Source organism: Tursiops truncatus, chromosome 8 (genome assembly GCF_011762595.2).
Source record: "Tursiops truncatus isolate mTurTru1 chromosome 8, mTurTru1.mat.Y, whole genome shotgun sequence".
NCBI lineage: Eukaryota > Metazoa > Chordata > Mammalia > Artiodactyla > Delphinidae > Tursiops > Tursiops truncatus.
Window position 1 is genome coordinate 40167307 of NC_047041.1, and position 15617 is coordinate 40182923.

A 15617-nucleotide genomic window follows, 5' to 3' on the forward strand; every position below is an offset into this window, starting at 1 on the left:
CTCCTCGTCCATGAGAATGTTCACTTCCCGAGGTCTCCATGCAGTTCTTCAACTGTCTTGAAGGGGTGCCCTTCACCCCACAGATCGTCTTAAGTACTTTTTAGGGAATGTGCTTTAACCGGGAAAATATAAACAACCAAGAGGTGCAGTTTAAACAAAGCATTTCAGCGTAGTCATTGAACCAAAGTGCAAGGCACATACTGTGCCTAAAGCCAATGAAATTAAATCTTGCATGAGGCTGAAAATGTTAAGCAAACAGATTCAAATCCCCTAAGTGGATATTCCTGGCAACTGTAGGAAAGTATCTGCAGTAGTTCAGTACAGCTCTGTCCTGCTTTGGGCAAAGCCAACATATGAAAAGCAAACTTACAGAACAGACAGATGGGGGGTGATCATTCGCATCACAGAGGGACTAAGGGAAGGGTTCCTTCAAATAGCAACCATCCCTAGTTTATTAGAATTCCGTTTATAGAGATTCAGTTTACACAACTTTCAGAAACACGCTTGTTTCACGAAATACAATATACCTTAGGAGCTAGCGCTGACTAAAAGGTTTAATTATTCTTCTTTCCCATCTCCAGGGTTTTGCACATTTTAGACACTTGCCAGTGAAGTGTCAAATGGCAAGCTCCGCTTTAGGATCGAGCCATTCACGTTCAATATTTTTGTTCTCTTTCAAATTTAACGCCATTTAAGAGAATTGCTAATAGAAAGTATTTGCCTCCTAAGGACGTTCAGCAACAAGCCTTACTGAAGCTTGAAGGGGAGAGGTGCGAGGTCAGCGACACCCAGGCGCAGCCCCTGGGGGCTGGTACGTCTGAATGGGCAGAGCACCTTCCCAGTAATTATACAAACCCCACTGCTCAGGGCTAGTTAGAAAGTGAGCTAAGGACCCTAGGCAGGTTGCTTCACAGGCTAGGAGGTTAAAAAGACAGAACTTAGGTTTTTGAATTTATATTCTTCCACCATGAAGATCTGGTTGGAATTCATTGTTTTCTAAAACTGTGCATCCAGAGCGTTTAGCTTGTTTTCTTTTGAAAACACTGCTTTCCTAACAGAGCTGAAATTATTCTCTGAGTTGAATGAGTCAGGGTATTGGGAGATTGCCCATGAAAATGGCCCACTTTAAACTCCAGCTCTGTGCTCACTCCCTCTGGACACCAAGTAATACCTGGCAGTACAAGAAGGAGGTACATAAAGGTCTATGTGGTAGGAGAAGCCACAGGCATTTAATGTTCTACATACTTTCCTCCCTCCAGGATTAAAGCCTGGGTCATCTAATCAACTTGGATGTGACCTAGCAATCAAAGAACAGAAGCTAAAAAAGCCCACCATGATCCCAGTTAAGCTTAGTGACAGAACAGTAGGAAGGAGAAAATCGCTAGCCATTTCCACTTGGATGGGTATCTCCTACTGGACAGACTTCACCCGTCTCTGAACACACTTACGGTGGGCTGGCATAGCAGCCTGGTGAGAATAACGTTCAATTAAACATGTCTTCCTCCTACTTTTCCCTTCTCCTCTCATCCTGGAAGGCTTAATCTTGTCTACAGATGCCCAGATGTGATTCTGGATGAAATGAGTTATAGTTACAAAACTGAGAGCTGGGGAGAGCATCGAGATAAAGAGCATGGTGTGAGAGACACTGGAAGTCAGGTCCAGGCCTGCCACTTATTAGCTGTACAACTTTGGGTAAATAACTTAACCTCTCTGAACCTCTATATGCTCCTTGATCAAATGGGGCTGATCATATATATATATAACACATTTATTATATTAGCTTTATGACACAAATCAAATGAGGCATGTCATGCTGTTAGTATTATTGTTGTTGTTTTCATGAAGGGACCAGAAGCTCTGACCTGACTACAAATGCCAGACTTGCTCTAAAGCAGTGGTCCCCAACCTTTTTGGCACCAGGGACCAGTTTCGTGGAAGACAATTTTTCCGCAGACAGGCTGGGGTGGGGTTAGGGTTGGGGAGATGGTTCAGGAGGTAATGCGAGTGATTGGGGGATGGCTCAGGAGGTAATGCGAGCGATGGGGGGGATGGTTCAGGCGGTAATGTAAGTGATGGGGGGGAGGGTGGTTCAGGCGGTAATTGGAGCGATGGGGGGGGGATGGTTCAGGCGGTAATTGGAGCGATCGGAGGGATGGTTCAGGCGGTAACGCGAGCGATGGGGGGGAGGGTGTTTCAGGCGGTAACGCGAGTGATGCGGGGATGGTTCAGTCGGTAATTGGAGAGATGCGGGGGATAGCTCAGGCGGTAACACGAGCGATGGGGAGCGATGGGGCGCGCCAGGTAAAGTTTAGCTCACCCACCTGCCGCTCACCTCCTGCTGTGCAGCCCGGTTCCTAACAGGCCGCAGACTGGTACCCGGCCACGGCCCAGGGCTTGGGGACCCCCTGCTCTAAAGGAAATCTGGTGCCTTTGGAGGGTTTCTGAGGCTGGACATGTTTTAAAAATTGGTATACTTGGGCCATAAGAGGGCATATGGAATCTTCTACAGCCCAGATGTCCAGCTTCTTCCCTGAGCGAGAACACAAGTGACCTTCTACCCGTGTTGTAGAAGAGGATACAGTCAGTCTATTGAAAGGACCACCCTACCGTGGAATTGATCAGGAAACACATTCTAACGAACTGATGAGTGATTACAACTCAGAGGAGGCCGGCTCTTGAACCTACTCCAGAGAGAGGTGCTCCAGTCTCCGAAGAGCTAATTTTGAAGCTGAATGTATGAAAGGAAATGGGGTGTTGGCACACTTCCCACTTCTGCTGCTGCTCCCCTGGCCCTAAAGCCGGCTTCTGGTTTCTGAACTTAAAAGACAAAATGATTTCAGACCCCAATCCAAGAGCCAAAATACTAACATGAGAACTGACGGCGGGAAAAGAGAACCTATTTTCATTACCTTCAGAATGATGCAGGGGTTTGCTCTGGTGTACATTATAATCCCATTGCTTTGCAGTGTTCGCAGACGCAGGGCCAGTTTAAAGTCCTCTTCTTTGCTATTTTCAGAAAGCCGGTATTTGATGTAACTGTTTCCAGCAAAGCTGAGAGAAGTGTGCCCTGAAAAGACCATGATGAGGAGATATAGATACTTTTAACATCCAGAAACGAGCAGAGACACATGAAACCACCCAACAACTACCAAGCAAGTGGATGAAAGACCATGGGAAGTTAGGGAAGCCACTGAGGAGAAACCATTTTGGATTAAAAACTGTTTCTCCATTTCAGGTCACACTCTAATTTCAAAGTGAAAAAAAATTTACTAGTCAGATGCTGAAAAATCTTAGTTCTCTCATGTCAAGGACAAGTTGGTATATTCTCTAACCTGAATTTTCTTAGTGTCACTAAATTCCCAATTCTATTTTCTAAAATTAGCACTATTAAAAGATATCCCTTTATGCCCACCCTCATCACTTAGATATTTAAGAATTTTCAATACTATGAAACAAGGGAAAGACAAAACTATTCTCAAAGAATATCCAGGGCTTCCCTGGGGGCACAGTGGTTGAGGGTCCGCCTGCCAATGCAGGGGACGCGGGTTCGTGCCCCGGTCCGGGAGGATCCCACATGCCGCGGAGCGGCTGGGCCCGTGAGCCATGGCCACTGAGCCTGCGCGTCCGGAGCCTGTGCTCCGCAGTGGGAGAGGCCACAGCAGTGAGAGGCCCGCGTACTGCAAAAAAACAAACAAAAAAAGAATATCCATATTTCCCAAGTATCCTAATGCAGAACAGACAACTTAGGTCATTTGCACAAATGTTGATAAGGATAATGATATAAAGGAAGTTCATGTCTTGTGCAGTCACAGCTCTGCCTTTTGACCATCAATTTCAAGGCTCCCCTTCCTAGAATCTTTGGTTGCACCCACATCACCCAATTCTGAGTTAACCCTCTCTTTTTTTATTGTCTCCATCTTTATGTTTTAACAAGCAAAGTAATGGCTGAAAAGCCCTCTGGCTGGGGGGGGGGGGGGGAGGGGGGGAAGGGTGGAAAGTGTGGAAATATGCCAAATGGATGATAATCGTGGATTATGAAGAGTTTTCCATATGGAAAGGAGAAGGGAGAAGGGCGGAAAGGGACACCTGAAGTTAGGAGACTTGGCCTTACTGTCACCCTGCAGACCCACCTGCTGTGTACACAGCAGGTGTGTTGGGGTGAGGTCAGCATAAATATCTTTTAAGTCTAAGCCCTAGAAGCCTTCAAAGGCAAGTATGCGGGTGATCTCTTCAGTTCAGGGGCAGCTCCATTCTCGAAGTCAACTCTGAAAGAGCTTTGGCTTCCATTTTTACGAACGGTGCTTGTCTTTGCAAAGGCTGAGTTTCTAGAACCCAGTGCTTAACAAGTGCCTTGCAAATACTAGGCGTATTTATTCCCATTATAATGGCTATTATAATCATCACTCAACAAATATTTCTTGGATTCCAAAATTGGTATCAGTGTGCCTATATTTGAAATATATCTTCTACCAAAAAAAAGGTTCTATTGGTACCAAAAATGAACAGGACTCTTTTTAGAGGAAAGAAGTGGTAGAGCATATGTGAATCAAAAGAAGTACTGAAGTTGAGTGATAATCAGACATGGAGGATCATTTGGATTGAAGTAACAAAAATACTGATTTTTTTTCTTTCTTTAAGAAACAGAGGTGAGCACCTCCCTCGCCTTTTGGGAACACGCAGTTAGTTGTACATGTGCAGTGGAGAGTCTCTTGATCTAGGCTGGACTTACCCTACAGAAGGTCAACTGAACTGGCTCAGCTTTACCTTCTGTTGAAAGGTGGAGGCTCTGAACATCAAAGGCCATGCCACAGATACTCCGACTCCTCTGCCTAACCAACAGCCTTCTATTTTCCATAATTTCACACCCTTAACATCCATGTGACATGATTGAAACACATGCTGTGACCTCCCATTATATAAGGAGCCCACAGGCATTGCATGTTTCCTGAGCACAGGCTGCAGCTGTAATAAATCTCAAGTATTTGAGGGGGGAGGCTAGCTGGGGTCCATGCGGAAGGAAAACGTTGCATGCAGACAGAATGTGAATTTAGACCCTCGTCATCCTGCCCCGCTCTGCACCTGAGCACTCTCCGAGCTTCCCCGGTGGACACTGGCAGAGGAACGGTCTCCTGCTGGCTTCGTAACCGACACACTGCATGTCCCCTGGACACGGCTTCTCCACGCAAGGATCGTTGGACCCTGGGCACAGTCCTCCTGTGACAGAGGGGAACACGCATGATCAGTAGAAAGGCAATCACTCTACACTCCAGGAAGTCCAGGAAGCACAGGAATGGGTCAAGAGCTGGGCTCTATAGGCTCTGAGCTGAGAGACAAAATGGCCGCCCAGAAGCAGGAATGCCTGCGTGAGCTTCACCTGGTGTGGGTGCCCATCAAACATCCCTGCATCTGCCAAAAGCTCACTGCCAGAGAGAAGTACGTTGGGGGCAAAGAGTCAATGGAGCTCCTCTGTTTAGGATAAAATATGCTAAGGTTGTGACTGGGCCAACTTCTGGTGAAGAAAGATCATACCACGTGGGCTCTTGTAGTCTTTATTGGATGGGGCTCCTGCATACTGGGGGCCATTTGAATGCATCACTTGAGTTTAGACTTCTTCTATGCTCCTTGCCTGGAGCCCTGAAAATCTTAGGTAGACTTCACAAGACGTCAGCTGTTGTTTTCAGACTGAGGGAAAGAAGACTTTTCTAAAGAAAAGTATGACTCATTCTAGATTGTGAAAGCACAACTCGCATCGTTTCCTAATCCCTTCTGCCCCCTGCTATTGTATTGATTAGCTGTAAATGTGCCCTGCTGGCTATCAAACATAGCAGAATTTTCCTTGGCAAAGGAAGGCTTCCTCTTCACCTGTTCAATGTTCATAGCACAGTGAGATGAAAGGTTAATTCCTCAGAAAGAAAATTCTGGAAGGCAGATTATCTGATTAAGGTGGAATTCAGGACCCAAGGGAGTTTTTCAGAACTGTGGTGACGGCAACTATGGGTCCACCAAAGAAAACGCACTTTCCAAAGGTCTTGGATATTTCAAACGTAATTAGATGAGAGTTTAGGTGGTAAAAGGACTGTAGAAAAGAAGACACAAATTGAAAACAACTCACAGCTGGGTTAGCAGTGGACCAAAGAAGCACCTTTTCTCTGTGAACCAAGAACACACTGGGCCTCAGCAGCATCTTTCCTCAGCAAGATCTGGCCCATTCTCTTCTTCCTTTCTATACCAACTCTTTCCTCCTCATTAAGCATATTATTCCATTATACAGTCATTTCTTTGCCCAGGAGAAAGCAGACATTTAATGCTAACTACACATAAACATTTTAGGAACTGTAATCCTGGAGGGGAGAGATGTAAGTATAGCACTAGCAAACTCAGAGTTCATAAATCTTATTTTCCACTGGTTGAGAGCTCAGCCATAAAAGATACTCTTGGCAATGACCCAGCTTACAAAGTCTTAGAAGATGAAGGGATTTTTAACTGAAAATTCGGACTGATCTTCACAAATGGTTCTAAAAGACCTGAGTGCCCTGAAATACATCTTCCTCATTTCATTCCAAGAAATCTTTATTCCTGCCATGTATTTATCAATATTTATAGAACCTAAAACAGCTGTTCAGCCACCTTATGATCTGTTTCAAGTGGCTTTTGATACCAGATTTTTTTTTTTAATTTTTTAATTTTTTTGGCCACACCATGTGGCATGTGGGATCTTAGTTCCCTGACAAGGGATCAAACCCGTGCCCCCTGAAGTGGAAGTGCAAAGTCTTAACACTGGACCACCAGGGAAGTCCCTTCAAGAGGCTTTGGATAACCAGTTTTGGAATTTTTGATGCATTCATCCAACAAAAATAAAATTTTTAGGGCCAGCGAGGTAATAGGCCTGGACATATAAAGAGAAAAAAAAAAAAGGTCCCATCTCTTCCTCCCCACAGGAAACGACACACACACAAACACATGATTACAGTACAATAAAGTAACTGCATTGCGAGAGGTATGTGAGTGCAAGGGAAGCCCTAGAGAAGGAACAATTGTGTTTCCTGGGAGAATGTCAGAAGTCCTTGCAGAGGAAGAAAGCATTTTAAAAACTCTGGCTTGAAGGATGAGCTCTTTTGAGTAGCAAGGAACTGTGTTTCTTGGGGATGAATCTACCATCGTTAGTGGCTTGACCGCATGCACGTGTTAATGTTTACCTACGGTAAGTTCACAACTCTCCCAGCCTACTCTGTGCTGTCTCCATGATTGGATTCATTTCCGTTTCTGAGGCTGCAAACTCCTGGGTGGCTCCTACCTGTTGACTAGTTAGCATGGGCTCAAAAATGGAACCACGCCACAGGGAGGTAGCAGTGAGCATAAAGGAATCACAGAATTCATCCCATCAAATGGATGTAACTCTAAATTACCTGGGCATTAATTTCCAGTTAGACATGGGAACAGTAATTTATGTATTTAAGAAGTCTGTTCCTTTCCATTCTGTGGACGTGCCTCTTCCCAGGTCCTAGTTTAGCCGGCCAAAAGATGTCCTTTCTATAAATGTCTGTGTTTGTTTCTGAGATACAGCTACATATACTACATTCAGAGTCTTTTTTGCCCTAATGCAATGGCTACGTTGCTTAGAAAACTTGCATTATGAATAATGCAGTTTCAAAGCCTCTGTTTGAAAGGGGAAAAGAGGACTAGATAATTTCAAACCCATGATAGCAAAGCTATTTTCTCCTGCCAGGAGTTATGGTAAAAAAATAATAATAATAAAAATTTAAGAAAAAATTTAAAAAAACCCAGCTGTAAGTGCATATAATAAAGGTTAAACACTGTATTTCAGAATAAACACAGCATTTGAGTACTTCTCCCTTTTATTCACATGTTTTGGCCTTTTCTTTTACCACCAGTCCTGCCCTGGTAGTTAGCATTGGGCTTCTCACTTTATCACCCATATCGCTTATATTGGGTTAAAGCACAAAGTCACTTAGATCGGTAACTGGAGTTCAAATTCACAGCTCTTTTTCTTCTTCTTTCCTTATGTCATAACCGTAGAACCCATATAGTTAAATTCATTAAATTAATGAATTGCATTAGATCCAGCCCCCCTTATAAAAACTCTAGCTGGAAGACAGATAGAAAATATATTAATATATTATAATAAGTGCATTCTAAATTAATATAAATATTAAACATATAATAATGTATATTTCTATTCATTCCAGCAGTCATTGACTTTGATAGGTTATTTTTCCTTCCTTTTCTTTTTAATAGGTTTCCTAAGGCAGAAGGGACAGTTCTGGCAAGCGATCTGCCTCTCGATGGTTTAAAAATCCTAGGGGGCCTCCTCCCTGCCTCCCGGCCCGGGACGGGAGTAGCCGTAAACGTTCTGGCTCCAGCTGCTGCTGTCAGTTTGCTCTGTTCACCGTCTGCTCTCTTGTGGCTCAAGGAAGTATGAAGGCAGATTAGAGTCTGGACGTCAGTGTAAATGTAACATGCTCCTTAGCTGGGGACAGATGTGAGCATGTGCACGAAATGCAGTCTTTTCCAAGTAGAGAAAGACTTCTGGTTACTGAAAAACAGGTTTCCCCAAACCAAATACTCCCCATATGCGATACTGTAGTTCTTCCCTCTCTTCAACTATGATAAGGAATTAGGTCCTTTCTGAAATATTTATCGTGAGAGGGACTTGACCCTCATACGCCAACCCTGAACAATGCCGTGTGTCCTTTGACCTCCCATGTACCCACGCCTGGGTCTTTGGGACACTTTCCTGGGGATAACAACCCTCTTCCCAGCCAAAGCCGTAAAGTTTCCAGCAACACAGAATCCAGTATGCTTTCAATGGGTGTTGAGGGGTTAACTTGTTTTTAGAAAACATATGCTCACATCATCCCCTTTGCAGAGAAGCACTCATGCCTGCTATCGTTAGGAGTCTTAAAGACCCTCTCTCTGGTGGAGGAAAGTGCCTCATCCACTCCCGTACAACCGTTAAGGGACAACAGTGTCTGCTCCCATTGGCTTCTGGGAGGAAGTCTATCTTATTAACTGTCGTTAAATAATCCAGGTTTAATTAACTTGTTCTGTGATCAGTGACAGCTTGGGGGGAATGCAGGCTCTAGACCTTCATGATCTGCATCTCCAGGCATCCATCAGTTTGGTGCCAGAGTGAGCATGAAGGGAGAAAGGTCCCACTTTATCAAACCCACTGACACCATTTGTGGTGAGTCAGGGCAGGGCAGAAGGATCAGATGTTTTTAGCAATTGTCAGAGCATAAGGCAGGCAGAGAAATCTCTGTTTCCCATCCCTAGGTCCCCTCTGGAAGGTGGGGCACTGTAATAGGAAAGGGTGCGGCATTGACAAGCAGCAGCCCTGGATTTTGGCCCTGACTAGTTATTCAACGTATTTCCTGTGTGGCTCTGGACAAGTCACTTGACTTCTCTGGGTCTTGCTTTTCTTTTGTGAAAAATGAGGATAATGATTCTTCGTAGAGTTGTGAGCATTAGATGGGTTAATGTATGTGAAAGAAACTTGTAAAGAAAAAAAATTAGAATAAAAACAAATTACTACAATGTCCCCAAACTGGAGACACTAGGTTGACAATATGGCAGAGATCTAAACTCCAGTGTAATCCTTTTCTTGCTGTTCTTTCTGGGTCAGATTCACGATTTGTAAACTGACAGATGATATGAAATACTGCGTGCACGGGAGGAGCTTTTTATTAATCAGCGTCACAGGCCATGTGCAGCTGGGTTAGCCCCTCCACAAGCTTATCTCGGACAGAGGTATTCTTTTCACAAAGTCTCTCTACCAGGAGAAATGTGCCCATGATGTGGCCATTCATCACAAGGATTACCACCCCTGAAACTTCGCTCGGTTGGAAATTTAGGTCACTTTCTACAGAGCTGACAATATACAATTCACTTGAGCAGAAGCTCAGAGCTTTGGAACCTGCAGGGAGGAGGAAGGTGATCCTCCCGTGGTTTTAAAAGGGTCTTACTTCCCTATGTATGACTCTCCTCTCCTTATCTCCCCAGAATTCCCACAGCTCCCAGCGTTAAGTCTATGCCTTTAGCTAATACATCAGTATTTAGCTGTGACTATTATTGCTGCCACTTTGAGCTTATTCAACCTCTTGATTTATATCACTGCCTCATTATACTGAGAATCTAATGACTGATGGTAAACATCCTACACCCTGAGTTCACATGCTTTGCCAAGATGCCACGTCTCAGCCGATGCCACATAAGTCAATAAGCTTCCTTCTTAATTCCTGGCCTGCATGAAGTTTTAAAGCACATTCTCCTAAGGTCCCTTGGCTTTGAAGTGGTTTCTTGTGGTTCTCCCAGAAGCACAGAATCATGTTGATTGGTGTTTGCTTGGCTCCGCCATATTTTCTGGATGATTCTGCTAAAGGCTGAGTACAGTTTCATTCAACATATCCTCTCTGGGGCAGCTGTGTGTGGATGGAATATATAAGGGGTTATCCACATGGTGAGAAGCTGGTATCACCTCCACACTGGGTACCTCCAAACCTCTCCTGGCACTTCCAGGACTCATGCATGCTGGAGATCAGGGATCTGCAGAGACATATCTGTTGTGAATGAGAAATAAAAACTTCCCAGTTTTTAGGGGGAATCTGGTTAAGATTCGGAGATAACACTAAATTATTCAGAATCCCTGGGGTTGGGACAATGGGCTCTGTCCTTTGAGAATTAGCATTAACAATCCCCAGCCCAAGTGCAAACCCAATCTCAGGTTGTTTTATGTTTGTTTGTTGTTTTTTTTTTTTTTTGTGGTACGCGGGCCTCTCACTGTTGTGGCCTCTCCCGTTGTGGAGCACAGGCTCCGGACGCGCAGGCTCAGCGGCCATGGCTCACGGGCCCAGCCGCTCCGCGGCATGTGGGATCTTCCCGGACCGGGGCACGAACCCCTGTCCCCTGCATCGGCAGGCGGACTCTCAACCACTGCGCCACCAGGGAAGCCCTGTTTTATGTTTTTTAAAAACTCATCAAGGCTAAGTTTTAAGTGTCTTACTGCCTTGCAGAAGCGTTCATCATTTTATTTTATTTTATTGTGCTTACGAGAAGTACATCACTGTGGCTGCCTCTCACAGGCTCCTTTTACCTGTCTTACCATATTTTTCCAGGACTGTCCAGACTCCCCACCATCCAACTCAATCCAACTGAGCTCCCTGTTGTTCGCTCAGTACATGATGCCGGTTCTTGGTCCATGAGAATGGGGACCATGTTAGCCTCACTCACCACTGTATCTCCAGCAGCCCGCCTAGGGCTTGGAAAAGTATTTAATTCACTGTTGAGTGAGTGAGCAAATGAAAGGGTGCCCCGAATCCCTGGGCTTTTCTCTTCACTTCTCTCTCTGCTCAAAATACCTTCCCAGGACTATTCATTGCTTCCAGCGCCTTTCATGGACTCCTTCAAGTAGGACAGAGGATTCCTTCCTTTATGCTTTTTCTGTGCCCCAACTACAGGAATGACAACTCTTTCTAGCTCCTATTTTTCACAGCCAAGGAGCAAAGGAACTTCTGTTGTTTGTCTAGAAAAAGAGATTCAAGGGGTCCTAAAAACTATCCTTAGATGACTGGAGGGCATCTTGTACAGGAGGGGTTAGACAGCTCGGGTTCTGTGTGGCTCTAAATGGTGGAGCTGGGTGACATCACAAGGAGGTGGATTTTGGTGCCCTAGAAGAGAGAAGTTGTCTTAGGTCCATCTTGTGAGGTAGTGAGTGCCCGGACTGGGGTTCAAACCTTGGCTGAATTATTGTGCCAGGAGTACAGTGAACAGGATGTCTGTAGTGGGTGGGAGGTTGGACTGGGTGAATTTCAAGTTCCTTTCACATCTGTGCAGAGGTGATAGGGTACAGTGGTTAGGACTGCCAGGTGTGAATCCTAGCTTGACCCTTACTAAGTTTGTGACCTTGAGCAAGTCAACTGATATTTCCAAGTCCAAGTTTCCTTAGCTTTTGAGGAAAGTTAATGATACCTACCCTTTAGGGTTATGATGAGGGTTAAATGCAATGACACCTGTGTGAAACACAGCTCAGTAACAGGTCACTGCTCACTAAATGTTAGTTGCTATGTTTGTCCCAGCCTTTATCTGTGCACTGCACTGCACGCGGTTTCTCGCCTCTATTCCTTGGCTCTAATGTTCCTCAGGCTTGAGCACTCCCTCCCCATCACCTACCTAATTCTAGGCATCCTTTCAGACCTAGTGCAGGTGGCATCACCCTCAGTGTTCTTCTCCCTGCCCTGCAAACCCTCACAGTGGCATCATACACCACTGGCTGAGGGCACGGCTGCTGTCACCCTCAGCCCTGCCAGCACAGAGCTCACCCACGGCAGACGCTCCACGCGTTTTACTGGAGCTCCAGTTTCTAGTCTGGGTTCCATATCTGAACCAGGACTAGGCAAATCAGGCATCCACTTCCACTAACATTCTCATAAACACATTGGTCTTAAACTCTGATGGTCTCGTGGCGAGTCCATTCTCTTGGACAAAGCGTCTCCTTTTTGATCTATTTCTAGATTAGACTTTTGAAAAATCAATGAAAATTTTCCAAACTGGACAATCATCACTGCCCCATGGGCTGCCCCAATGCTCTGTCCTCTGGCTTCCGCAGAGGAGCTCAAGGGCCTTTATCATTCCCCATCGTTTAGGTTGGTGTCGGGCTTTCTTACCCAAGTGCCAAAGTTCACCGAACATCTAAAGTTTACCAGGAGCCACCGCACGACCTCAGAACTCTCTCTGTAGCTCTCAAACTTTTGTTCAAACGTGATGCTTTGTGGGGGCTGGACTATAATGAGGCTCTTTGGCACTAAATTTCAAGCCTGTTTGCATTTTGTCAAAGCAACTCAGCATTTTGGTTTAAGATGTAAATGATGTTAATCTGACCCAAAAGTCTGCATGAGAGAAAGATGGGTTGGAAGTTGGGAGGAGGGTAGAATATTGAGGCCAAATCTGTATAAATATTACTACACAGCCCAGAATGGGCAGCTACCTCTATTTATCATCCTAATTATTCCACCAAGTGGTGGAAAAGTCCATTTATTGTATCTGTCAACCTTCTAGGATAAACAGACAAGCAGCAGTACTGGGTGTGCGTGTGTGTGTGTGTGTGTGTGTGTATGTGTGTGTGTTTGGGGGCCTGGGGGCATTTACTGACTTCAATTACCTCTCCTTTCCAATAAATGAGAAAATGTCTAAAATGATTAATGCTTTCCTTAACAGTTCTTCACTGTATTTTTATTTACGAGGATACTTCAGAAAAACCGAGAGAGCCATTACTATGATAATTAAGAGTTTGCCCTCTGAACCCAGAGGAAATTGTTTCTATTTTATGTTGATGTGAGATTTCTTAGAGTTTGGTTTCCTCACCAAACTCGCCAGAATTAGAATCACCCAGGCCACATATATAGTGGCTCCCAGGCTCCACCCAAAACCTCCTGCTATATTTGAGTGCGGGTCTCAGGAGTGGGCATTTCTAGTAAGCCACAGGCATAGTGGAGTCTGAGATCCTCTGCTATTCTGCCATGGGTCTATGAGGTTGGTGATCAGTCAGGAAAAATGGGGTTATTTGAATATTCTTATAGAGTACATAGCACTGGGGTTATGAATCCTATAAAAAATGGAAGAGTTCCTGTTCTTAAGATGCAGGGAATAAAACAAGGGCCCAAGATGAACCTTTATTGAATCAGCATGCCCTTCTCACCAGCCGTATGGCCCTGGGCAAGGCAGGCAGCTACCATATTTATAAAAGGGAGATTATCGTATATCAGCTGCTGAAGATGGGGATTGGGCCAGATGATGTTCTGAGGTCCTTTTACCACTAACATCCAGTATTTTATTTTGCAGCTTAATTACAAGAGTGACTTAAAGGTGCAAAGGGGCTGAGAAGTGAGGCGAGTCTGCACAGAGTTCTTGTTCAGGAAATGCTCGCTTTTTAAACCGAGAAAGCCTCCTCTTGGGACGTCTCGGGGCTGAATCACAAAAACTTCCAGCATTCTGGGTTTCCCGGGAGTGGAAAGATTTATGGGGACTCGAGGACAGGAGCCCTGGGCCAGGATACCACCTTGAAACTCACTGCATTTAAAACATCAGTGTCTCATGCAAAATGCAGAGCAAGACCCCTCTCTCCAACAAAATCTAAATCCCTGCTTTGAAGAAAACTGCTAAGCCTGCCCTCCCCTTGTCTCTTCTTGAAGAACTCATACTCATCCCTCAAAACTTAGAATATAGGTGGTCTCTGGTGCCTAAATGTCACAGAAAGCTTTCCTCTGGCCACGATAGGGACTCTGTCCTTTTTCCTCCCCAGCATTCCTTATAACACCATTAATGCAAACAGGTACTTGCAACAGCTGAGTTCACAATAGCCAGCTCCTAAGAGCAGGAACTGTGTCTTTTTTCACTTTGAATCTGCAGTGCCTAGGACATTGCCGGCACCACAGTTTTCTACTGAACGAAATGAGTTCCCAGAGCACAAGGATTAATTAGCTGGTTTAGTTTCTCCTGCAGAGTCTGCACTGTCCTGTCTCGAACCTCTTTTGAACCCTGCTGTGAATCACTGCAGGAAGGCTCTAGCAGAGCTCTGGTACATAAATCAATTTGCCTACAAAGGAAATATAGGTAGGGTCTGGACGACTGGCATTCATAAATCCTGCATGTTGGTGGCTTCTGCCAGAAATGCATTTCACCTAGCACACATGCTTGGAGTTCCTTTGGAGCTAATTTACATATTCAACAGTTTGGATATCACTGCATCTACGTGATGAAAACACAAACAGAATTCACTGGGGACCACGAAGTGAGTGGCCAGCACTCTTCTAGGCTGCTCGGAGGTCATCAAAAGGTCTCTCGAGGGAGCTGTGATCTCTGGGGCCTTCCTCTGATGAACTCATTCTCCAAAGTGCAACACAAAACGTTCTACAAGGGAAGAGGGCAGGGGCCCTGCCTGTCCTCAATTACCTAAAGGATGTTTTATAAATGGCTTCTCTTCTGGCCACAGTACCTTTAGGCCAAGTTTTCACTGGCTAGAAAAACTCCAGGTGCAGTTTTCTTCGAAGAGGGCAGTGAATTTATGGTGCCACATGTCAGAGAGAGAAAAAGAGGGAGAGAGCAAGGTTTCTTGCTGACCACTGTGGTCATGCGACTCTGTGCAGCTATGGCCTCTGACCAGGGAAGGTCAAGGTTCAGAGACTCTAGTTACGTCGACAAATACAAACCATTCCATCTCTGCCGCTCTGAGGGCTGAATCCACCCCTTGACTGTGCTCCGGAATATCTGGCCCCTGTTTTTCACTGAAGCAAATCCAGCTGCCTTTCCCCTCTGTGATAGCTTCTGAACTTGTTTCCCTGCCTCTGGCCCGGCCCCGTCTAACCCATTCACCTCTGCAGCCAGCAGGCTCTTCATGAAATACAGACCTGATTCTGTCACTTCTCCCCCGTCAAATGAGCCAATGGCTCCCACTGCTTTGAGATAATTTCTAGAACGTCACCCTGGCTAATGGCTCTTCTGTGATCACTGGGCCGACTCACAAGTCTCCTTTGTCATCACTGGAAATCTCTTTCAATCCCCTCATTGTAGGTTGCTGTCTTGCCCCTAAGCCTCATACAAACAGC

The 15617-nt window shown here is 45.2% G+C and overlaps 1 protein-coding gene across 2 annotated transcripts in view; it reads right to left on the reverse strand.

The window, feature by feature from the left end:
* The window catches only part of FAT3 (FAT atypical cadherin 3), a 560923-nt gene that overhangs the window by 28751 nt on the left and 516555 nt on the right, over positions 1–15617 (reverse strand). For both annotated transcript variants that reach the window (XM_073808321.1, XM_033862147.2), the window contains exons 19-20: positions 5080–5214; positions 2910–3067 (exon numbers count right to left, since the gene is read on the reverse strand). In XM_073808321.1, the coding sequence (XP_073664422.1) occupies positions 2910–3067; positions 5080–5214 (293 nt within the window). The remainder of the gene's footprint in view (positions 1–2909; positions 3068–5079; positions 5215–15617) is intronic.